Genomic DNA, 18,504 nt, shown 5'->3' with positions numbered 1-18,504 from the left:
AGGGATGGGCCAGTTTCCTAGCAACTGCTATCTCTAGTAGGTGGGGAAAGAATGCAGTAAGGCTGTCCTTCCCCTCAGGGCATTACTAGACTTCTCCACCCACATAGTTCAGGCCTTAACTAATAGCTGCTAATTTTTAATCTTTTTGGTCTCTTATTTGTACTTTATCATCTACCACTGTCAAAGCTTTTGCCATGATGTATTTTCAAACATTAAAAAACCTCTCAAACTAAATAATACTATAATTGATGACAACATGAGTTTGATATTTAGGTACATATAGATTGAAATGTTTATCTGTGCACAACCTAAAGCAATCCAGATGTACGCATTTCATACTTTTTGGAAAGTTGCTTTAAGGGGCTAAAGGTTAAGTGTGTACATCGCAAGCTGAATGTGGTGGCTCATGTCTTTAATCCCAGCACTCGAGAGACAGAGGCAGGCAGAGCCCATTAGTTTGAGGCCAACCTGATTCACATAGTAGTTTCAGGACAGCCAGACTACATTGTAAGACCCTGTCTTGAAACAACACCAACAAAGAGTTATGTGCGTCTCAGAGGCCCCTAGGTCTCTCTGAGGTAAGGGTGAGAGGATGCTTGGGACAGGATGTACCGAAGAAGACATAGAAGGCTCATGCATTGTCTCTCCTTTAGTAACATTCATGAGGGGCCTCTGTTAGACTCTTAACCGACATCCAAGGCAAAGGCAGTGCAGACCGGAAGAGCCTGGTAAATTCTATAAATACGGGCTTTAGTTTTCCCACTATGTAGCTGGGACTCACCAGAGGGTTTCAGAGTGTTAAATGCACAACTGTATATAGACACGCAACTGATGTGCCTTCAGACCTCACCAGCCATTGCTTTAGGATAACGCAGTAATTTTCTAGATGTAGATATACTGAAGCACCTTCTCACTGGCCCCGTTAAACTTCCTGGTTCCACCTTCACCAGTTTGCCACCCCTCCGTCGTAACCCCTACCTACCTTTCTCCTTGATTCCCTATATACTTAAAACCAATCTGTTCTAAGGAAAAACCAACCAACCAACCAACCAAATAACTGGATCAGTGTAGAAAAGAGCTGAAGAAGCGGTTGTGCAGCCTCATGCCACCCTCGGTTCCTCTGCTCTTTTACAGACGTCCCTCACGAGTTGTTTCTGGAAACTGCAAAGTTTCAGGACCCTGTCCTACCTAACTCCCAATGACTTTGGCCCGAGGGAGTAAAGGAAACTCCAAAGCCATTTTATATTCAGCCCCAGAATATACAAGAGGAAACATCTATTTCTTTCATGAGAAATTCCACTTGATGGGTATGGGTTGAACTGAGACGGCGCTAACCATTAGCATAGCATACAATTTTAAATTACATTTCGTCATTTCGTGTTATGTGCTCTGCCTCTGTGCATATCCATGAACCACTTACGTGCTTGGTGCTCACAGAGAGCAGAAGAAAGGGCATCAGATGACCTCGAACTAGAGTCACCGATAGTTGCCAACTACCATGTGGGTGCTGGGAATTGAACCCAAGTTTTCTCCCAGAACCGTAAGTTGTCTTGAGCCCTGAGCCATCTCTCCAGCCCTTAGCATAGTGCTTTTAATCAGGATGGAGTGAAATATTAAGTGACATTATTAAGGGTTAGGCGCACTGTTCGGCTTAAAATCTGTACATAGTGGGACAATTTTTCTTTTTCTGTTTTGGTTTGTTGAGACTTAAGGTTTCTCTGTGTAGCCCTGGCTATCCCAAAACTCACTCTGTAGACCAGACTGGCCTTGAACTCAGAGATCTGCCTGCCTCTGCCTCCTGAGTCCTGGGATTAGGGGCTTGTGCTACTAAGTCTACCTTGAAAGTTTTCTTTAGGATATGTAGTCTAACCCAGGTAACACTTTCTCGAACTTAGCTAGAGTCCTGTCCTTAGCAAGATGAGCTAGACAAACTATAAAGTACAGTGTATCAGTCTGCAGTTGTAGTGAGATTTACGTGACTGCAGTTTCCCTCCAAATGAATATGAGCAGGTTACTTTTGTACGGAAACCTGACAGTTTTGGTGCATTTCCTCAACAATGACCAATCTGCCAGGGCAGGTTACTAGTTGGCTCTGTTTCCCGGCTCACATCTCTGTCTCCCAGATGATGCCCACGGTGTGTGTGCGAGAGAGACAGACTGACTGGTAAAAGTTACGAAGATTGGTTAGGAGGTTGCCCAAGAGGCAAGCCACACCCTGAACAGAGGACTGTAGTTAAGGTCTTAAAATAGGCAACGCCCTAAGAACAGGTGAAGCTGGAATGTCCAGAAATGGGACGCCATCGATGCCAAAGGTACAAAAAAAGCGTGTTATTCTTACTCTGAGGCGAGGACAAAAATACAAGAAAACATTTGAGGCACGTGAATGTGAGTGTGTCCCTTCGATTACTTTAGTGTTAAGTCAACACGGCTGCAGACAAGGTCACGTGAAAAGAGTGAGACGCAATCTTAAGAGGTCCGGAATGGCAGTCCCATTCTCGGTAGGAGTTAGAGCGGCTTTCAGAGATCCACATTCAGTGTGCCCTGTGTTTTGTCGTAGTTTCCGATAAGTCCCAGGATGAGACATCAACTTCACCAGCGCTCCGGGAGCCACTGACATTTTCAAAGCTGCTGGAACAGAAGCCCTCCAGAGCTGTGCCAGGAGAGAGCGTCTTCCGCTACGGAAGGGCCCCACAGTGGATCGTCAAAAACGCCACTGTCACAACGTAAAGACAACCCTCCCCAGTCCCCCTCCCCTCCGAGAACTGAGCGGGACCCGAGCAGTCACCAACCAAATAAAGTTCCACGCTTGCCGCCTCGAGGTCGTGCTGCAGAGGCTGGAAGGCGGGGCGAGCCTCGGCGCAGAGCCCGGCCCCGCCCCCGTGCGGCCGTGGGCGGAGCAGAGGGCGTTCCTGCATCCCTAGAGGGCGAGGCCGGGCGAGGGGGCGGGCCCTGGCCCCGAGTGACGGCCCGTCGGCCCAATCGGCGTGAGGGCGCAGGGCCGGCCTTCCTGCAGCGTCTTCCGCTCGCCGGCTGCGGCGCCTGGGACGGTTGCGGTGGGTCTGGGCGCTGGGAAGCCGTCCAAGATGATTAAAAAATTCGACAAGAAGGACGAGGAGTCTGGTACGCGCGGCGCTCCGGACGCCCACCCTCAGGCGCAGGGGTCCCCCTTCCCTCGCTCGCAGCCGCCTGCTCCCGGGGCGGCCGCCGCGGCGGGGTCTCCCCGAAGCCCCTCCCCCGGCGCCGGGGCCTCCCCTCAGGCCGCGTGCTCGGGCCGGCAGTCGCCTGGAGCGCTCGGCGGCTCCGCCCCGGCGCGTCCCCGCCCCCCGCGCCCGCCCCCCGGCCGAGCCCCTCAGAGCCAGCCCTGCGTGGGGCCCCGTCGGGGGGCGAGGAGTGCGCGCGCATGTGTCCGTAGTCGGGTTGCTGGTGGGTTTAGGCCCCAGGGCGAGCACCCCCGTTGTGTGGGCTGGGGTCGACCGGGCCAGGGTTGCGTGTTCGTGGACTCTGAAGGGCCTTGATTCTCCTGTTCCCAGGGGTTAAGACTGCCCGGTGGGACACAGCTCATTGAATGCGCAGGCATCCAGAAGTGACTTGCGTGTTGATACCTGTCTGTGGCAGTGCAAGTGGGGAAGATGCCAAGCCTCTTCAAAAAAAAAAATAAAAATCTTCAGCTCTTCAGTGGTAGCTGCTCTCACAAGTGTGGTGGAAGGTTGGGTTAGTGGACCTTCATGGCCTCATCCTGCATGGCCTCTTTACATTTGTGATTCTCTGCGAAACTGTCCCTTTCCGCTTCAGTCAATGTGTGGAACACATAAAACAGGGCTTGCTTCTAGGGAAATCCATGGTGTCCTGTCATCTCATTACTCTTGGTGGTGGTGGGAGCGACACATTTGTTAACATCCATGGGCTGGGGGAGGGGACGTAGGGAATGAAAGCTCATTTCGGACAGGGTTCCTATATCCAGAGAAGTCCAAGGTCTCTCCGTTTGCCGCTGACAGAATTTGTACCAGAATCAGAATTACTTCATCCAACTTATTTGCATATTAGTAATGGTTGTCCTTGTGACTTCCAAGGGATCATTGTGTTTAGGTGAGATTCCCCAAGCATGCAATATCTTTCTGGAGAAAAGTCTTTGTAGGACAGCTGCTGAAGACCTTCTCTTTCTCTCGTACTATAGGTAGTGGTTCCAATCCTTTCCAGCATTTGGAGAAGAGTGCTGTCTTGCAGGAGGTATGGCTTGGATATATACAGTGCCTTGTCGATTCAGTTTGAGAATGATGGGCAAAGAACCTCGGTGATACTAAAGTCAGGATATCCGAAAGAAGAATGGAGAGCGCAGATCAGCCTGACAGTCTGCAAATCACTCTTTCCCACAGTTGATAAAGCTAGAAAGATATTCAGTTTTTATTTATTTATATATTAAAAGTAACAAAGGAGTGTAGCCAAGTGCAGAGAGGAGAGGAGAGTCTGGAGCTATAGAAATGTGTGGACATACAGACTCTGTCTTGTGCCAGGGAGTTTTATGAACTATCAGAAGAGGTGGATTGGGGCTGTTGGAAGGACTTACAGACAGTAAGCTCATAGTGTTCACATGGAGACAGATTCCAGGAAAGTCTCAAGTTGAAGTCATCAACCTAGGGTAGACAGGAAAGCACACCACATCCAGGAATTTGTTGTATACCATAATAGCTGAGAGCATGGACAACTGACGTTATTTGATACCGTAGTAACGTGTTGTTAATGTTATAAAAGATGAATTTGCTGTCCTCTGTGATAGAAAATACATCATCTGTAGCATACTGTTTTACATATTTCTGTAGGCACGCCTATTCAATGAAACTCCCATCAATCCAAGAAGATGCTTGCATATATTGACAAAGATTCTTTACTTACTCAACCAGGTAAACTTCTGCTTTCCTTAGATTTGTGTGTTAGGATAGAAATATGTAACCTACAGCAAAGTACTTACTGAAAAGTAGGCTTGTTTAAGAAAGGAAAGCATGTAAAAGCCACAGTTTTGGTTAGATCAATAATGTGTAAAAGCCCTTTAATACAAGGACTATAACTTCTTAAATTCATGAGATGTTAAACCAGCTAACCACGTACATTCCAATAGATATGTTGATTTGAATTCAACAAATCCTACTTAGAACATGCTAATCGCATGTGTTTATTTTTAGTTTTCTGAGGACTGACTTGTTTATAAGTGTTTTACCTGCATTCGTGTGTGTGCCTGGTGTTCATAGAGGTCAGCAGAGGGCATCATGTCTCCTGAGACGATAGTGACAGAGGGCTGTGAGCTACCTTGTGGGTGCTGGGAATCAACTCTGTGTCCTCTGTAAGAGTACCAAGCGCTCGTAGGTGCTGTGCCAGTGCCTCAGATTCACCTACATGTACTTTAGATCCCTTGCAAATAGACAGATTGCAAGTATTTTGTTTGCTTATTTGTTTGGCACAACAGTGATATGTTGAAAATTTTGTCTTATGTTTAAGTTTTATATTAGTATCATCATACTAATAATGTCATATGATTCTGGAGAAGTAATCTAACCATTATGTGCCTCACTGCGATGCTGTAAATGAGGATTATATACCAATTTTTTAAGCATTATACTTAAATGAAAATAGTGGCTGTAAATCATTATAGTGCTAAGCACATGGTTTGTATTTAGAAATACTTGCTTTTTGTAACTCAGCAAATTTTATCTCCTACCTGCTGTGTTTTATGTACAATTCCAGGCACTGGAGTTACAGAAGACAAAGCTAAAAAAACCTATTTTAAATTCTGTGTTCTATTATTGATACTAATTTTTTTATTTTTGCCTCAAACTGTAAATACCATCTCAAAAACATTTAGAATCTTAGAAAATAGGATTTTATTTTGTAGACAATATATATCTCTATAGGTATTTATATACATACCTGTAAATACATTACGTGCCTAAGTTATTTATATATAATGTTAATCTGTTACACTTAGCAGCTTAAACGCTAAGTAAACCTTACTTACTAACTTTGTGTGTGCTTGCATCAAGTGCGTATAGAGGTCAGTTCTCTCTTTTTATCATGTAGGACCTGGGGATTGAACTCAAGTTGTCAGGCTTGGTGACAAGTGTCATTATCCACTGAGCCATCTCATCAGTCCTTAAGGTTTTTTTTTTTTTAATATATATGTATCATGTTGTTTTATAACTAAAGACCTAATCTAGAGTTTTAACAAAATCTTGTTGTTTGCAAATCAAGACGAGAAACAATCATGTGATTTTTAAAAAAGACATGTCTGTTCCTGAACAGCATAACTGTGGTGCATTAGAATGTTTAAGCCAAAATCAGTTTGACATAACTATTTATAGCATATGTTGTATTGTGTCAAAAGTGGCTAATTCCATTGTGTCAGCAGAATTTGGAGTAGTCAGAGTTGATTCAAAGCAGTCAAAGTCAGAGTTGGCCAATACCTCTTTCTTGGAACAACTCATGTTGAGACAATTTTCTGGAATAGGAGATTGTCAAGTACAGCATAAACTTGGCCATGTGAAAAGGTTTGGGAGCGTTCATTTTATCTCCTTCCCTGGTTCTTGGTAGAGCATTATGAGAAGGGGGGGGTGGGACCACTTCAAAATTTCTACTAGAATTTGACAGAGCCACATACTCTGAGTTGTAAGTCAAAAAGTTATAACAAGATTTTTCCAATATGAAGAATCTCACAGGCTTCTGGGTCTTTGGTAGGTTTCACAGTAAGAACGTTCTCTTGCTGATAAGCAAGTTGGACATTGATTTAAATAGTTAAAAACTCTTGCTATACTTTCTTCCTCATCCTAAACTTGAGACCTTTTGTAATCAAAATTCTTATACCCATGGCAAATGGATGTAAGACGCCTTATATTTTCTGTAAAATCTGAACTCTGCAAGGAAATTGAGCCCATATGCTATATAGGATTGCTTGAATGAAAGAACTGAGCGTAAGGATGGTAGCATTTGAGGGCATGTGTGAGCAGAAGCGCTGTGTTCCAGCATGTCCTGCCGGATGGGCAGCTTCGGCGTGCCTGGGAGTGCACAGAGTGAACAACGCTGTGCTTCCGAGGCTTGCTGAAGGGGACTGTATTTGACAAGGTCGTTGAAGAAACCTGATTCACATCAAAGGTCCTTCTGTTTTGGATTGAACCCGGCTTTGCCGTCTATCCTAGGATTCCTCACAAGCAGTCCTTTCCCATTTTGTATCTGTGATGCCTGTCCTGTACGGGGCATGTGATTGTGGAATTGTACAAGGTGTGTGAGCCCTGCTTTTAGGTTTTGTGACTTTGTCATGTAATGCTGATTAGAAATTCTACTTAAAAAATTTTCTACTTGCTATCATATTTTGTCTTCTAATAGCTTAAAGGAAATATGAGCCATGTCTGTTAAAAATGTAGACTGAAATTCCAGAACTTCTAAGTGTGGTATGCTATTGTGAATTATTTTAAATAAAAGTCTCTAAATGGCTCTGAGAGGTTTTTATCCCCTGCAGGTTTCTAAATTGAAAGTAGAAAAGATGCTGAGAGGCAGAATGTTTATAAAGAGACTTCCTCCTAATGCAAGTGATTTTTTTGAGAAATAAAGAGAAAATCCGTAATATCTGTATTTTTTAGTTTTAAAAGTTGTTTTAAATTTTACATAGGGTGAACACTTTGGAACTGTGGAAGCCACAGAAGCCTTCTTCGCAATGACTCGCTTGTTTCAGTCTAATGATGTAAGTTTTCACTCTTCTAAGATGAAAACATGGGTTTGTTTTTCCCAGGGAACTTAGATTGTTCCAAACTAAAGAGGGTTGCTTGAAATGCTTAAAATTACTTTAAGACCATTTGCTTTTCTCAAACTTAAAAATGCTTTTTAAGCACTATGTGACTGTGGCTGAATTAAAGTGTATAGCATAAAGCTGTTCTTGAGGTCACTGGGGAAAAGGCCCACATCGTTGGTTCCTAGCCGTGTTTTTAGTGGGCTTGTTTTCTGTCCTGGGGTTGGCAGTTGGCACTTGCAGTGGGGACACAGCAAGCCTGCCATTGCCCCTGTCGCTGCCTCTCATCACCCTAGGTCACTTCACACTTGGAGTGTATCTTTCTGTTTTCTCAGGGTGGGACATTTCTTCTCAGCCCAGGTTTAAATCAGAAGCACACAGCAGGCCGTATTCTGTGACACATGTTTCTTAGCTTTCTGTTAGCATATATGGGTGAAATTGGTTTCATACATACTGTATATCAGCACAGGCTACATTTTGTGTCCGAGTCCCAGGACTCTCTGGGGTTTGCGTCTGTCCATATGTCTAGGTAATGAAGGATTTTAGGAGTAGTTCTTCAGGAAGATCAACAGACTCCTATAAGACAGTTACATTAAGGGACACCTCCCCATACGCTCAGTCAGAGGGAGAGCAGTCCCCTCGGATGAAAGATTACTTGTATTGACAAAAGATGCTTGGCAGAATTTGGGTTTCAGGTACCGTGATTAGAATCTGCCCATCTGTCCCTGCCTCAGTTTTCAGATTCTCTCCGTGCCAGTCAAGTCCTCCAGGGGTATGGCTTGAATTTGTTTTGTAATTAAACTTTCTGCAGGATATGCTCCCCCAGTTTTGTGGCCACATGGCCATGGCAAAAGCTTTCTGGTTTAACAGCAGTTAGATCTCTGGTTCCTCCCCAGGCTTTCAGCTGTCTTGTTAAACTCATCATTTTCTTTTAAGAAAAGATTTCCATGTGTACGTGTGTGATGTACAAGCATGCCTTGATGCCTGTGTGGAGTCCAGAGGACAATTTGTAGGACTCAGTTCTCTCCTAGTGAAGGTCCTGGTAATTGGATTCAGACCTTTACCTGCTGAACCATCTTGTTGGCCTCCTAAACAAGTTATTTCCAACATGTTAAGTTTTAACAACTTAATTTTTGTTAAAATGTACTCTGGCAACAACTGCCTATTTACCTAAAGCTCTATCTTCTATAGGTTTTTGCAAGTGACTATTTAAATAACTGCTGTTTAGTGATGTAGACAACAATCCTTGATTCTTCAGTCCAAACAGAGAAGCAGTTTCAAGTTCCTAGCTTTCAGCCACTTCCTACACCAACAATTCAGGGTTCAAACAGAGAGTCAGAGCCACTCTGAGTATTGTGGGCTTAGGTGTTTTCCTTCAGGAGTTAGACTAGAAAAGGTGGAATTTTAAGTTGTTAGAGTAGAGCTCAGAGACTTGTTACTGAAAGTCAGGCAAGGCTGTATGTGGAACTGATTTTGCCAACAGTACCTGGTGTTAGGCCAGTTGGGGTTAGCAAATGGGTTATAAGTGATGATAGAATGAACAGGGTTGTTGGAGTCTGGAGTGGTAGCTGTCACTGATAGAGGCTGTGACAGTGAAAACGAGTCCCTGTTGTCATGCATGATGGCGGGTATTGTAGCACAAGGGCAGAGCATTTAAAACCATAACACTGTAGGGAAAGAGGGGCGTTGAAGGAAGTGGACAGATCAAAAGGCAGTGCGGAGCAGCGTCCTCATCTGGAGCTGTGAGAAAAAGTTGCTGTTTAGAAAGCTGCAGGGAAGTCCTTAGAGAAAAAAAATTTCAATTAGATGGAAGGCTAGGGGCATTTAGGGGGAGAGTTTGAAGATGCAGGGGCATTTTTCTGATGAAGAGCAGAGAACGTGGCTGTGTGTGGTGTGTGTGTATATGTGTGTACACGCGTATGTGCATGCTTGAGTTTGTGGAAGGATGAAAATAGGATTGTTCATAATCTTTTTAAAATAATGTCTGTTGAATTTATAATGATATCCATCATTTTGATATTGGTTAATTACATATTCTCATATTACTTAGAGTTTTGTGTAGAGGTTTGTACCTTATCAGTATCTTCATGGATTTTTGATTCATGGACTTTTTCGATTAATTTTTCTCTTTAAAAATAATTTGGGGAAAACAGAATGAGTGAGGCAGCTGTTCAGTTGGTCCAGTGCTGGACTCGCATGGTAGAGCCTGCACTCCAGCTCCCGAGCCTCTGAAACCAGGCCTGGGAGTGTGCCTCCATGATCACCGGGGGATAGGCAGGAGGAGTAGAACTTAGGGCCAGTTTTTGCTACCTAGTGAGTTCAAATCTAGCCTGTGTCAGGGTGTGAGACCCATTGAGTGATGGAAGCAAGGAAAGAGAAAAAAGGAAGACAACAGAGTTAGTAACATTGCATGGGCTAAAACCAGACAAGTAATTGTAAAGGAACAAAAGCATACAGACTGTGTTCTTTAGTTATGTTCTTAACTATACTGCTGCAGCGTTAGAAATCAGTGGTGAAATAAGTGGAAAAGGGGGTAGGAAAAGAAAAAAGGAGTGATTCTGTATAAATTACTCCTGGTTTTGATGTGAAGAGCCACTTTGCTGCTTTGTTCCAGCTGTGTAGAGGCCTGGGTTTACCTAGCTGCCATAAGCTCTAGAGAACCAAGCAAAGCATATGGCATACCAGCTTCCATGTGTCCCATTGCAGGACTGTGGTCTGAAGAAGGGACGGAGCAAGGTGACCCTGGGACCGTACACTAGCTTCCCAGAGGCACATGACAGGCATAGGGAAGGTCGGGTAGAGCTGGGAGAGCCTAGAGAGGTACCAGAGAGAAAGGAGAAAAGTGGGGTGAAAATCAGTGTACTTGATGACAGTGATAGAAATGGTCTAAAATAGAGCTGGGGGAAAAAGAAAGGCAACAGAATGAAGAACACTAGTGACCTATGGGATAATATTTTCAGTCATTTTGGCAGTTACCGTAAATTGCTTCATGAACTTATCAAGATCTAATCATTTTTATCTTTTCCCTGCTTCTGGGAAATTTAACAATCCTAGACACTCCTACCATATATATGAATATGTAAATATAGACATGTTTTATATATGTGTGTATATTTCTAAATGTATTTTTATATATTTATAATTTTTTTAGGTTTTTTTTTTTTCATTCAAATTTGTCCTTACTACTTTTTTTTCCTTCCTGTTTTTTATTCCTTGATAAATGTCTGGATTACTATCTGGAATAGTTTTTCTTGCACTTACAGAATATACTTTTTAGAATGTATTTTTTATATGCTCTTTCTCATCCAGTGAGATCCGGAGTTTATACTTCGGTATAGTGTTTGTTTTCACTGCCAGGACCCCTGACTGGTGAATTTTTCTGTGTTTTGACCATGGCTACATAGTAAAATTTGGGGTATTAGTGTTTGTTTTCACTGCCAGGACCCCTGACTGGTGAATTTTTCTGTGTTTTGACCATGGCTACATAGTAAAATTTGGGGGTCAACCTTTTTGTGTGATTATTGGCCATTCTTTTTTTTTTTTTAAGAACTGTGTTTTCAAATGTTTTGCCTTAGTGTAAATTGGACTTGGCTGGGCTTAAAAAATTAAACAAGGACATAAAATTGAGTAGGTAGGGAAGGTGGGGCTGGGGAGCTGGGAAGTGACTGTACTGTCAGAAATTCTCAAAGAACTAATTGTAAAAAAACAACTTAAAAAGTTGTATTGTGTTTTTGTTATTGAGTTATAGTAGTTCAGATAATCTGGATGTAAGCCCAATTATATAAAATTTCTCTTCTGTGAAATATTATTTTAAAAAAATAAATGTTTGATTCATTTTCTGTTTAACGTTTTTGTCTTTAATTTACGAAGTGTGTTTTGCTGGTTAAAAATACATCTTTGCCGATACTCTGTAGTGTTAGTTTTTTAAAGTGTTGCCATTTTATGGGGCATGAGGTAGTGTCAATCTAATTTCCATATTGCCTTATGACTACTAACTTGAACAGCCTTTTTTTTTTCTACTTTGGCTAATTTTTGCATACCCACTGTTTTTTTGTATACCCAGGTCTTTTATATAGAAGGGAATTTTTTATTTCTAGTTTCCATTTTCTTATTGTAGCTTTGTATTTGTGTGGCTTTGATCTGTTGTATGCTTGCCTCCTTGTCTTCCTTCTTTCCCCTCCCCTCCTTCCCTCTCTTTCCCTCTCTCCATTTCTTCCTTGTGTTAAATCATAATGAGAACCTTCATTTTCTTTTTCTCTTTTCTTATTCGGCTCAGTGGTGTTGAGCAGATTCGCTATAGCTTAGGTTCTGGAATGAGTCTGATTATGTGAGTTTTTGTACTTAGAAGACACTGATGGTACTTGCTTGGAAGGAAGCTGGACAGACTAAAGGAGCCTGAGGTCTATAAGTAACCCAGAGATGCAGCTGAGGAGATCTGGGCTGGAACATTTATTATTGTTTCCATTTCACTTTGGATCCTGGTGTTCATCTGGAAATTTTGATAATTTAAAATGGAAGCTGATTTTGTAGTCATTTTAGGAGAAACATTGATATTCATGAAGTGAAAGGGTGTTTTAGGGTTTTATTGCTTTGAGAGACACCAAGACCATGTCAAATCTCAAAGGAAAACAGTTAAGCTGGCTTACAGTTCAGAGGTTTAGTCTGTTATCATCGTGGTAAGAAGCATGGCAGCAGGTAGGTGTGATGCCAGAGAAGGAGCTGAGAGCCCTGCATCTAGGTCAGCACGTAGCAGGAAGGAGACAAACTTCCTCCAACAAGGCCACACCCACAGTGTGTGGTAGTGCCGCTCTCTGTGAGGCCGTGGGGGCCCGTTACAGTCAGTCTACCATAAAGGGAAGACAGAGTTAACACATCTCTGCAGACACATTTGTTAAGAATCTTAGAAATACGTTTTTGAGAGAAGTCGTTATCAGTTTAAAAAATAATATCTCTGTAGAAGAGTGATTGAATTTTTAAGGCTTTGCTTTTATGTTTTCTCAGGTTTGAGTGTGTCAAGTATTTGTGTTTAAGAAATAGCATTTTGTAGTTCCATTTGCCTGCAAATTTTGATTTCCTTGTTTTTAATTGCTGAGTAGTATTCCTTTGTATAATTATACCACAGTTTCTTTATCCATTTCTCGGTTGAGGGACATATAGGTTATTTCCAGATTCTGGCTTTTATAAATAAAGCTGCTGCGAACATGATTGAACAAATGTCCTTGTTGTATGGTTGAGCATCTTTCGGTAACCCAGAAGCAGAAAGATACACATAGTATATCCTCACTTATAGGTGGATATTAGCCATATCATACAGGATAAATGTCATAAGATCTATAGTCCCAGAGAAGCTTAACGACAGGAGGACCCTAGGGAAGATGCTTAATCCTCTTTCAGAAGGGCAAACGGCCTGGATATCGGAAGTGGGAGAAGACAGGAGACAGGACAAGAGCGGGAATCTTATGGAAGAAGGGGGAGATAGAAATACCTGGAGGGGACAGTAGCTCCACAAGGAGACCAACAGAGCCAAACAACCTGAACCCAGGGGTGCCTGCAGAGGCTGATGAATCAACCAAGGACCATACATGGAGAGGACTTAGACCCCCTGCTCAGATGTAGCCCATGGGCAGCTCAGTTTCTATGGGAGCTCCTTAGTAAGGGGAGCAGGGGCTGTCACAGGCATGAACTTTGTTGCCTGCTGTTTGATCACCTCCCCCTGGTGGGGTGGTCTTACTAGGCCATAGAGAAAGAGGATCTAGATAGTCTTGTTGAGACCTGATAGATTAGGATCAGATAGTAGGGCAGGAGGACCTCCCCTATCAATGGACTAGGGAAGGGGCATAGAGGGGGAAGAGGGAGGATAGGCCCTGGAGGAGATGAGGGAGGGGGCTATAGCTGGGATACAAAGTGAATAAATTAATAATAATAATAATAATTTTTTAAAAAGAAATAGTATTTTGAATATTTTTTTCCCATAGAGTTTTAAAGGATTTTGGAGGTAGATATTTTGAACATCCCCCTTATTTGTTCCTAATGTTTATTTTCGTGAATAGACAACTTGTAGGGTTTCATTCTCTGTTCTCACCATTTGGGTTCCAGGTATTAAACTCGGGGCGTCAAACTTGGTGGAAAGCACCTTTACCCACGGAGCATCTTGATGGTCCAAGAATCTCTCTCTTAATATACTTGCTAGTCTTACTTAAAGTGATTTGAAAGGTTCTTTACAAATAATCTGAAACCATCTGTACATACATTTTCAGCAAACACTGAGGAGAATGTGCTACCTCACCATCAAGGAAATGGCCACCATCTCTGAGGATGTGATCATTGTGACAAGCAGGTACGTGAGTCGTCAGTCTAGGATGGCAGACTTCCCACTGTGGACTGCTTGCTAGTCTCTTCCTAGTCACTGCCAGTAAAAATCTACGAGAGTAGTATATCTTAAATCATCCTTTTCCAAAACACAGTTGTCATATCTAGTATTTGCCACTTTCTTGATCTGGTGTTTTTTTTTGACTGCCAATAAAAATTTGCAAGAGTGTTAAGTTTCAAATCATTCTTCTCGAAAATATAGTTGTCATCTTATGCAAGCCATCTCTACCTGCTGAAAACGTTACAGACGAGGAAGGTTGTGGATTATTTCTTAAGAGGTTACAAAAATATGGCTCAAGTCGTTAAGAGCACATGCTGCAATGACAGAGAACCTGGGTTCAGTTCCCAGCACTCATGTTGTGGTTCACAGCCATCTGTAACTCTAGTTATCAGGCCTCCAACACCCTGCTCTGCCCCCTGTGGACACCAGACACACACATGACACACATCATAGCGGCAAAAAGCCCCTCATATACATAAAATAAAACTACTTCTTCCTCCTTCTTCTTCATCTTCTTTCTCTTTCTTCTTCTCTTTCTCTCCCTCTTCTTTCTCTTTCTCTTCTTCTTCCTCCTCCTCCTCTTCTTCTCCTTTCTGGTTTTTCAAGACAAGGTTTCTCTTTGTAGCCTTGGCTGTTCTGGAACTTGCTTTGTAGACCAGGCTGGCCTTGAACTCACAGAGATGTGCCTGCCTCTGCATCCTGAGTGCTGGGATTACAGGCGTATGGCACCGCACCAGGCATAAAAACATTTTAAAGTTCATAAAAATGAATATAAGCAAAACTTAAAAGTAACTGCTTAATGAAATAAGGTATTAGTACTTACAATAAATAATTTCAAAAGGTTGTCATTTTACATATAAAACTTTTATCCTTCAAAAAAATGCTGAGGGGTAGTTCACAAAATAACCACTCTAAAGATCTAAATATCTTTAGATAGTTATTGTCACTAATAAGAAAAATAAGTAAATTAAAGATGTAAGAATGAAGTATAATATATTTACTCACCAGATCATCGAAGAAGCAAAGGGCAGCGTTAAGTTCCTACAAGAGAACCTAGGGTTCTGGCGCGCGGAGGCAGGGTTTTCCTAGAGAGTACTTAAGCAGCCTTCATCCTCAGCAACACCACGTTCTGCGTTGTTTATCTGTTGTGTGTCTCATTGTTAAAATTACTTAATTAGGCATGTAATAGTCACACTAGGAAACCTTTCAAGTTTGGGGGGATTATTTTTGAAAAATCTGCAATGATATGAAAAATCCTTTTGTAAATATAATGCTAAGTGGAAGTTGGATTCAGTCTGTATATTCTGTGTAGTCTGACTTTAAAAACTATTTTATATGTATGTATGTAAGACTATGGTGGTAAATACAGTAGTATGTACAGTAATCATATAGTAGCTTATCTTTGGCTGCTTGGAATTATGTTTAATATTTATTAAATGTTTGGTAGTTTCTAAATATCTTAGAATGATCTATATAATTTATAGTAAAATATATTGTTACTTTAAATATAGTTGCCTTTTAAGAGATTAATTATAATTTAACTGAATATAGTTTTTATATAACAAAATACATTTTGAAGGAAGATATTTATGTTTAGTTATGTTTAGTACAGTTTCAATTAAAGCTTTCAATTGGAAATATCAGAAAAGCAGATGGAAATAAGATGAAAATTTATTTCTCCTCATGTAACTATAATTTTGGAGGCATAGACTATTTGACTATAACCATTTGACGGTGGCAGGACTAGTATCACTTGGATTCTTTTGGATATACTCCATCCTTGTGAAATAGATGCTTGAATTACTGGCAGTGTCTCTGTTCAAGCAGGAGAGCTACTGGGAAGGGGCCAAGGGGTGCCAGCACCATCTGTGTCTTTAATCAGGAGTGTAGTAGCATTTCCCGAGGCAATTTTTAGATTTCATTTGGCACATCTGTGTTATATGACTATCCTTAGGAGGCCAGGAAAGTGAATATTTAGCTTGTATAGTCCAAGTACTAGGGGCAGGCAAGGGAAAAGGGATTGAAAATTAGTGTTGAATTAGCCAGCTAGTGTCTGCCACAGACAAGAAACAGAAATACTTCTGTTATATTTTTTGATTCACTAAGAACTCAAACAATTAAAGCTAAAGTAGTGATGTTTATTTCTTTCAGTGCTTAATACTGAGCCTTGTTAGATATAGTTAGGGTTTACATCTAGTGCTCTTAAGTGATTAGTAGGTAAGGTAGGCTGAATTATTGTCCCGTGGCGATGCCCGTGTCCAAATTCCGAGGATTTATGAGTAGGTTGTATTCAGTGGCAGAGGGTAGTTAAAGCTGATGGGAGTAGTCTGGTTTATTCGTGTGATCCTTTGAAAGGTTAAGCATTCTTAATGAAAGTAGAGGGCTAGAGAGATGACTCAGCAGTAAAGCGTGCTTGTTACAAAACCAGTGTTGGAAACCAACATTGGACAGCTTACAACCACCTCTAACTCTAGCTCTGAGGGATCCAGTACCCTCTTCTGGCCTCCTCATCCCATCCAATCACACACACACATATACACACCCACAAACAAAAAATAATTAAAACATAACTCTATAAAAATGCAGAAGAAGCGTGTCATTTTAAGAGATGCGATGCAAGCACATCAGAGATGTGCTACAGACTTGAAAATAAAGGAAGGGGCCATGAGTCACAGAGCACAGGTGACCTCTGAAGGCAGGACTAAGGAGGAAACGGGTTCATCCTATCTTCACTTTCTGTTGCTGGAACAACGCCTGAGGCCAGGTTCTTTAAACAGTAGAGGTTTGTTTAGTTCATGTGTGGCTGAAAGTGCAAGTTGGTGTCTTTGCTTCTTCTGTTGCTATGATAAAATACCCTGACAGAAGCAGCTTAAGAAAGAAAGGGTTATTTGGCTCATGGTTTCAGACAGTTAAAGTCTGTCTCGGTGGGAAGTCTGACTGCAGACAGGGAAGGCTTGTTCGCAGGAGCGGGGGGCTGGCTGATTACATGTTACCTACATTCACGAAGCTGAGAGTAAATAGGAGGTGGACTGGCCTGTAAGGCCGCAAGGGCTGCTGCCCCGAGTGGCCCATTTGCTTTGGTGAGGCCTCACCTCCTAAAAGCTCCATAACTTTTCTCAGACAGCACCATTGGTTTGAGGACCAAGTATTCAAACACAGGAACCTGTGGAAGAGTTTCTTATTCAACACAGTTTCTTACTCACAACAGTTTAGTAGCTTCATCTCTTTGGCCTCTGCTGAGGGCTCCATGGATTATAATATAATTAATGACAGAAATGTATATAAAGAGATCAGGTGGTAAGGCCAGAAAGCAGAGGAAGCAGGGAGTCATTGTTTCTGTTTTTTAATAACAATTAGTTCTCACAGGAATAACCATGTCCTCAGAGAATTTGTAATAATCACTTCCGGGGGCAGTGTCTCCAGTGACATATACTCTTACTAGGTCCCACCTGTTACAGCTTCCCCCGTGCTAGGAACGAAGCTTCCAGCACATGGCCCTTTCCAGGACACCCTCAATCCCAGCAGCTCCTATAACTCTCATATGTCTTGATCTTAGCCCAGTGAGGCCTCTCTTGGACACCAGCTCATTAACTGTAAACTATATCATAAAACGACCATTTCTCTAACCCTCTAACCTTATGATACTTTGTTATAGCAACAGTAGAGTAGAAAATATGATTTTGTACCTGGATGTGGGTGCTGTTATAACAGAAAATCCAAAAGTAGTTTTGGAACTTTGAAGATTACGTTAGGAAAACCCTGAACGTTCACAGTGGTTCTCAACCTGTGGGTTGTGACTCCTTTGTGCGGGGGTCACCTAAGACCACTGGAAAACACAGATATTACATTACAATTCATAACAGTACCAAAGTTACAGTTATAAAGCAGCAAGGAAAATAATTTTATGGTTTGTGGTCACCACAATATGAGGAACTGTATTAAAGGGTCACAGCATTAGGAAGGTTGAGAAGGGCTGCCCCAGACTGTTGGTGGAAATGTGCAAGACTCAGAAATTAAAGCAGCAGGATAGAAAGAATTCACCTTAAAGAACATCGAAAGTCACCATGAATAGACTGTTGGTGGAAACCTAGGTGTTAGAGATGCTGATTGTGAGGACTCGGCAGAAAATGAAGATGCTGGAAAATGTAGGAAAGGGAATGTTTTTGTTATAGTGTAGGAAGCTTAGCAAAATTATGTTCTGTGATTATGTGAGAAGTATGGCTTATAGTAAATGAACTTAGGTTTTAACTGATGGGGTTTCCGAGCCGTGTTGGAGATACATTCTGATTTTTTTTTTTTTTTTCTGCCTCTCTGGCCTGAGTACAGGTTTGAAGAAGAGGGGCCAGTGAAGGACCTGTAAACTAAG

General features: G+C 42.0%; 2 protein-coding genes across 3 annotated transcripts in view; both read left to right on the top strand.

The window, feature by feature from the left end:
- The window catches only part of Tsga13 (testis specific 13), a 16,119-nt gene extending 13,392 nt beyond the window's left edge, over positions 1-2,727 (top strand). The window contains exon 7 of the mRNA XM_055608149.1: positions 2,558-2,727. Coding sequence (XP_055464124.1) covers positions 2,558-2,727 — 170 coding nt within the window. The remainder of the gene's footprint in view (positions 1-2,557) is intronic.
- Positions 2,728-3,020: 293 nt separating this feature from the next.
- The window catches only part of Copg2 (COPI coat complex subunit gamma 2), a 75,051-nt gene continuing 59,567 nt past the window's right edge, over positions 3,021-18,504 (top strand). Inside the window, exons 1-6 of one of the 2 annotated variants that reach the window (XM_055608199.1) lie at positions 3,053-3,120; positions 3,531-3,711; positions 4,175-4,227; positions 4,818-4,898; positions 7,652-7,723; positions 14,026-14,105. In XM_055608199.1, coding sequence (XP_055464174.1) covers positions 3,630-3,711; positions 4,175-4,227; positions 4,818-4,898; positions 7,652-7,723; positions 14,026-14,105 — 368 coding nt within the window. In that variant the 5' untranslated portion in view covers positions 3,053-3,120; positions 3,531-3,629. Of the gene's footprint in view, positions 3,121-3,530; positions 3,712-4,174; positions 4,228-4,817; positions 4,899-7,651; positions 7,724-14,025; positions 14,106-18,504 lie in introns of both variants that reach the window. The other variant, XM_055608200.1, reaches the window with a different exon arrangement.

This window comes from Psammomys obesus, unplaced genomic scaffold, assembly GCF_907164565.1.
Source record: "Psammomys obesus unplaced genomic scaffold, mPsaObe1.curated_primary_1811, whole genome shotgun sequence".
Lineage (NCBI taxonomy): Eukaryota > Metazoa > Chordata > Mammalia > Rodentia > Muridae > Psammomys > Psammomys obesus.
Note: the sequence above shows the minus strand (reverse complement) of the source record. Positions and strands in the feature narration are given on the sequence as shown.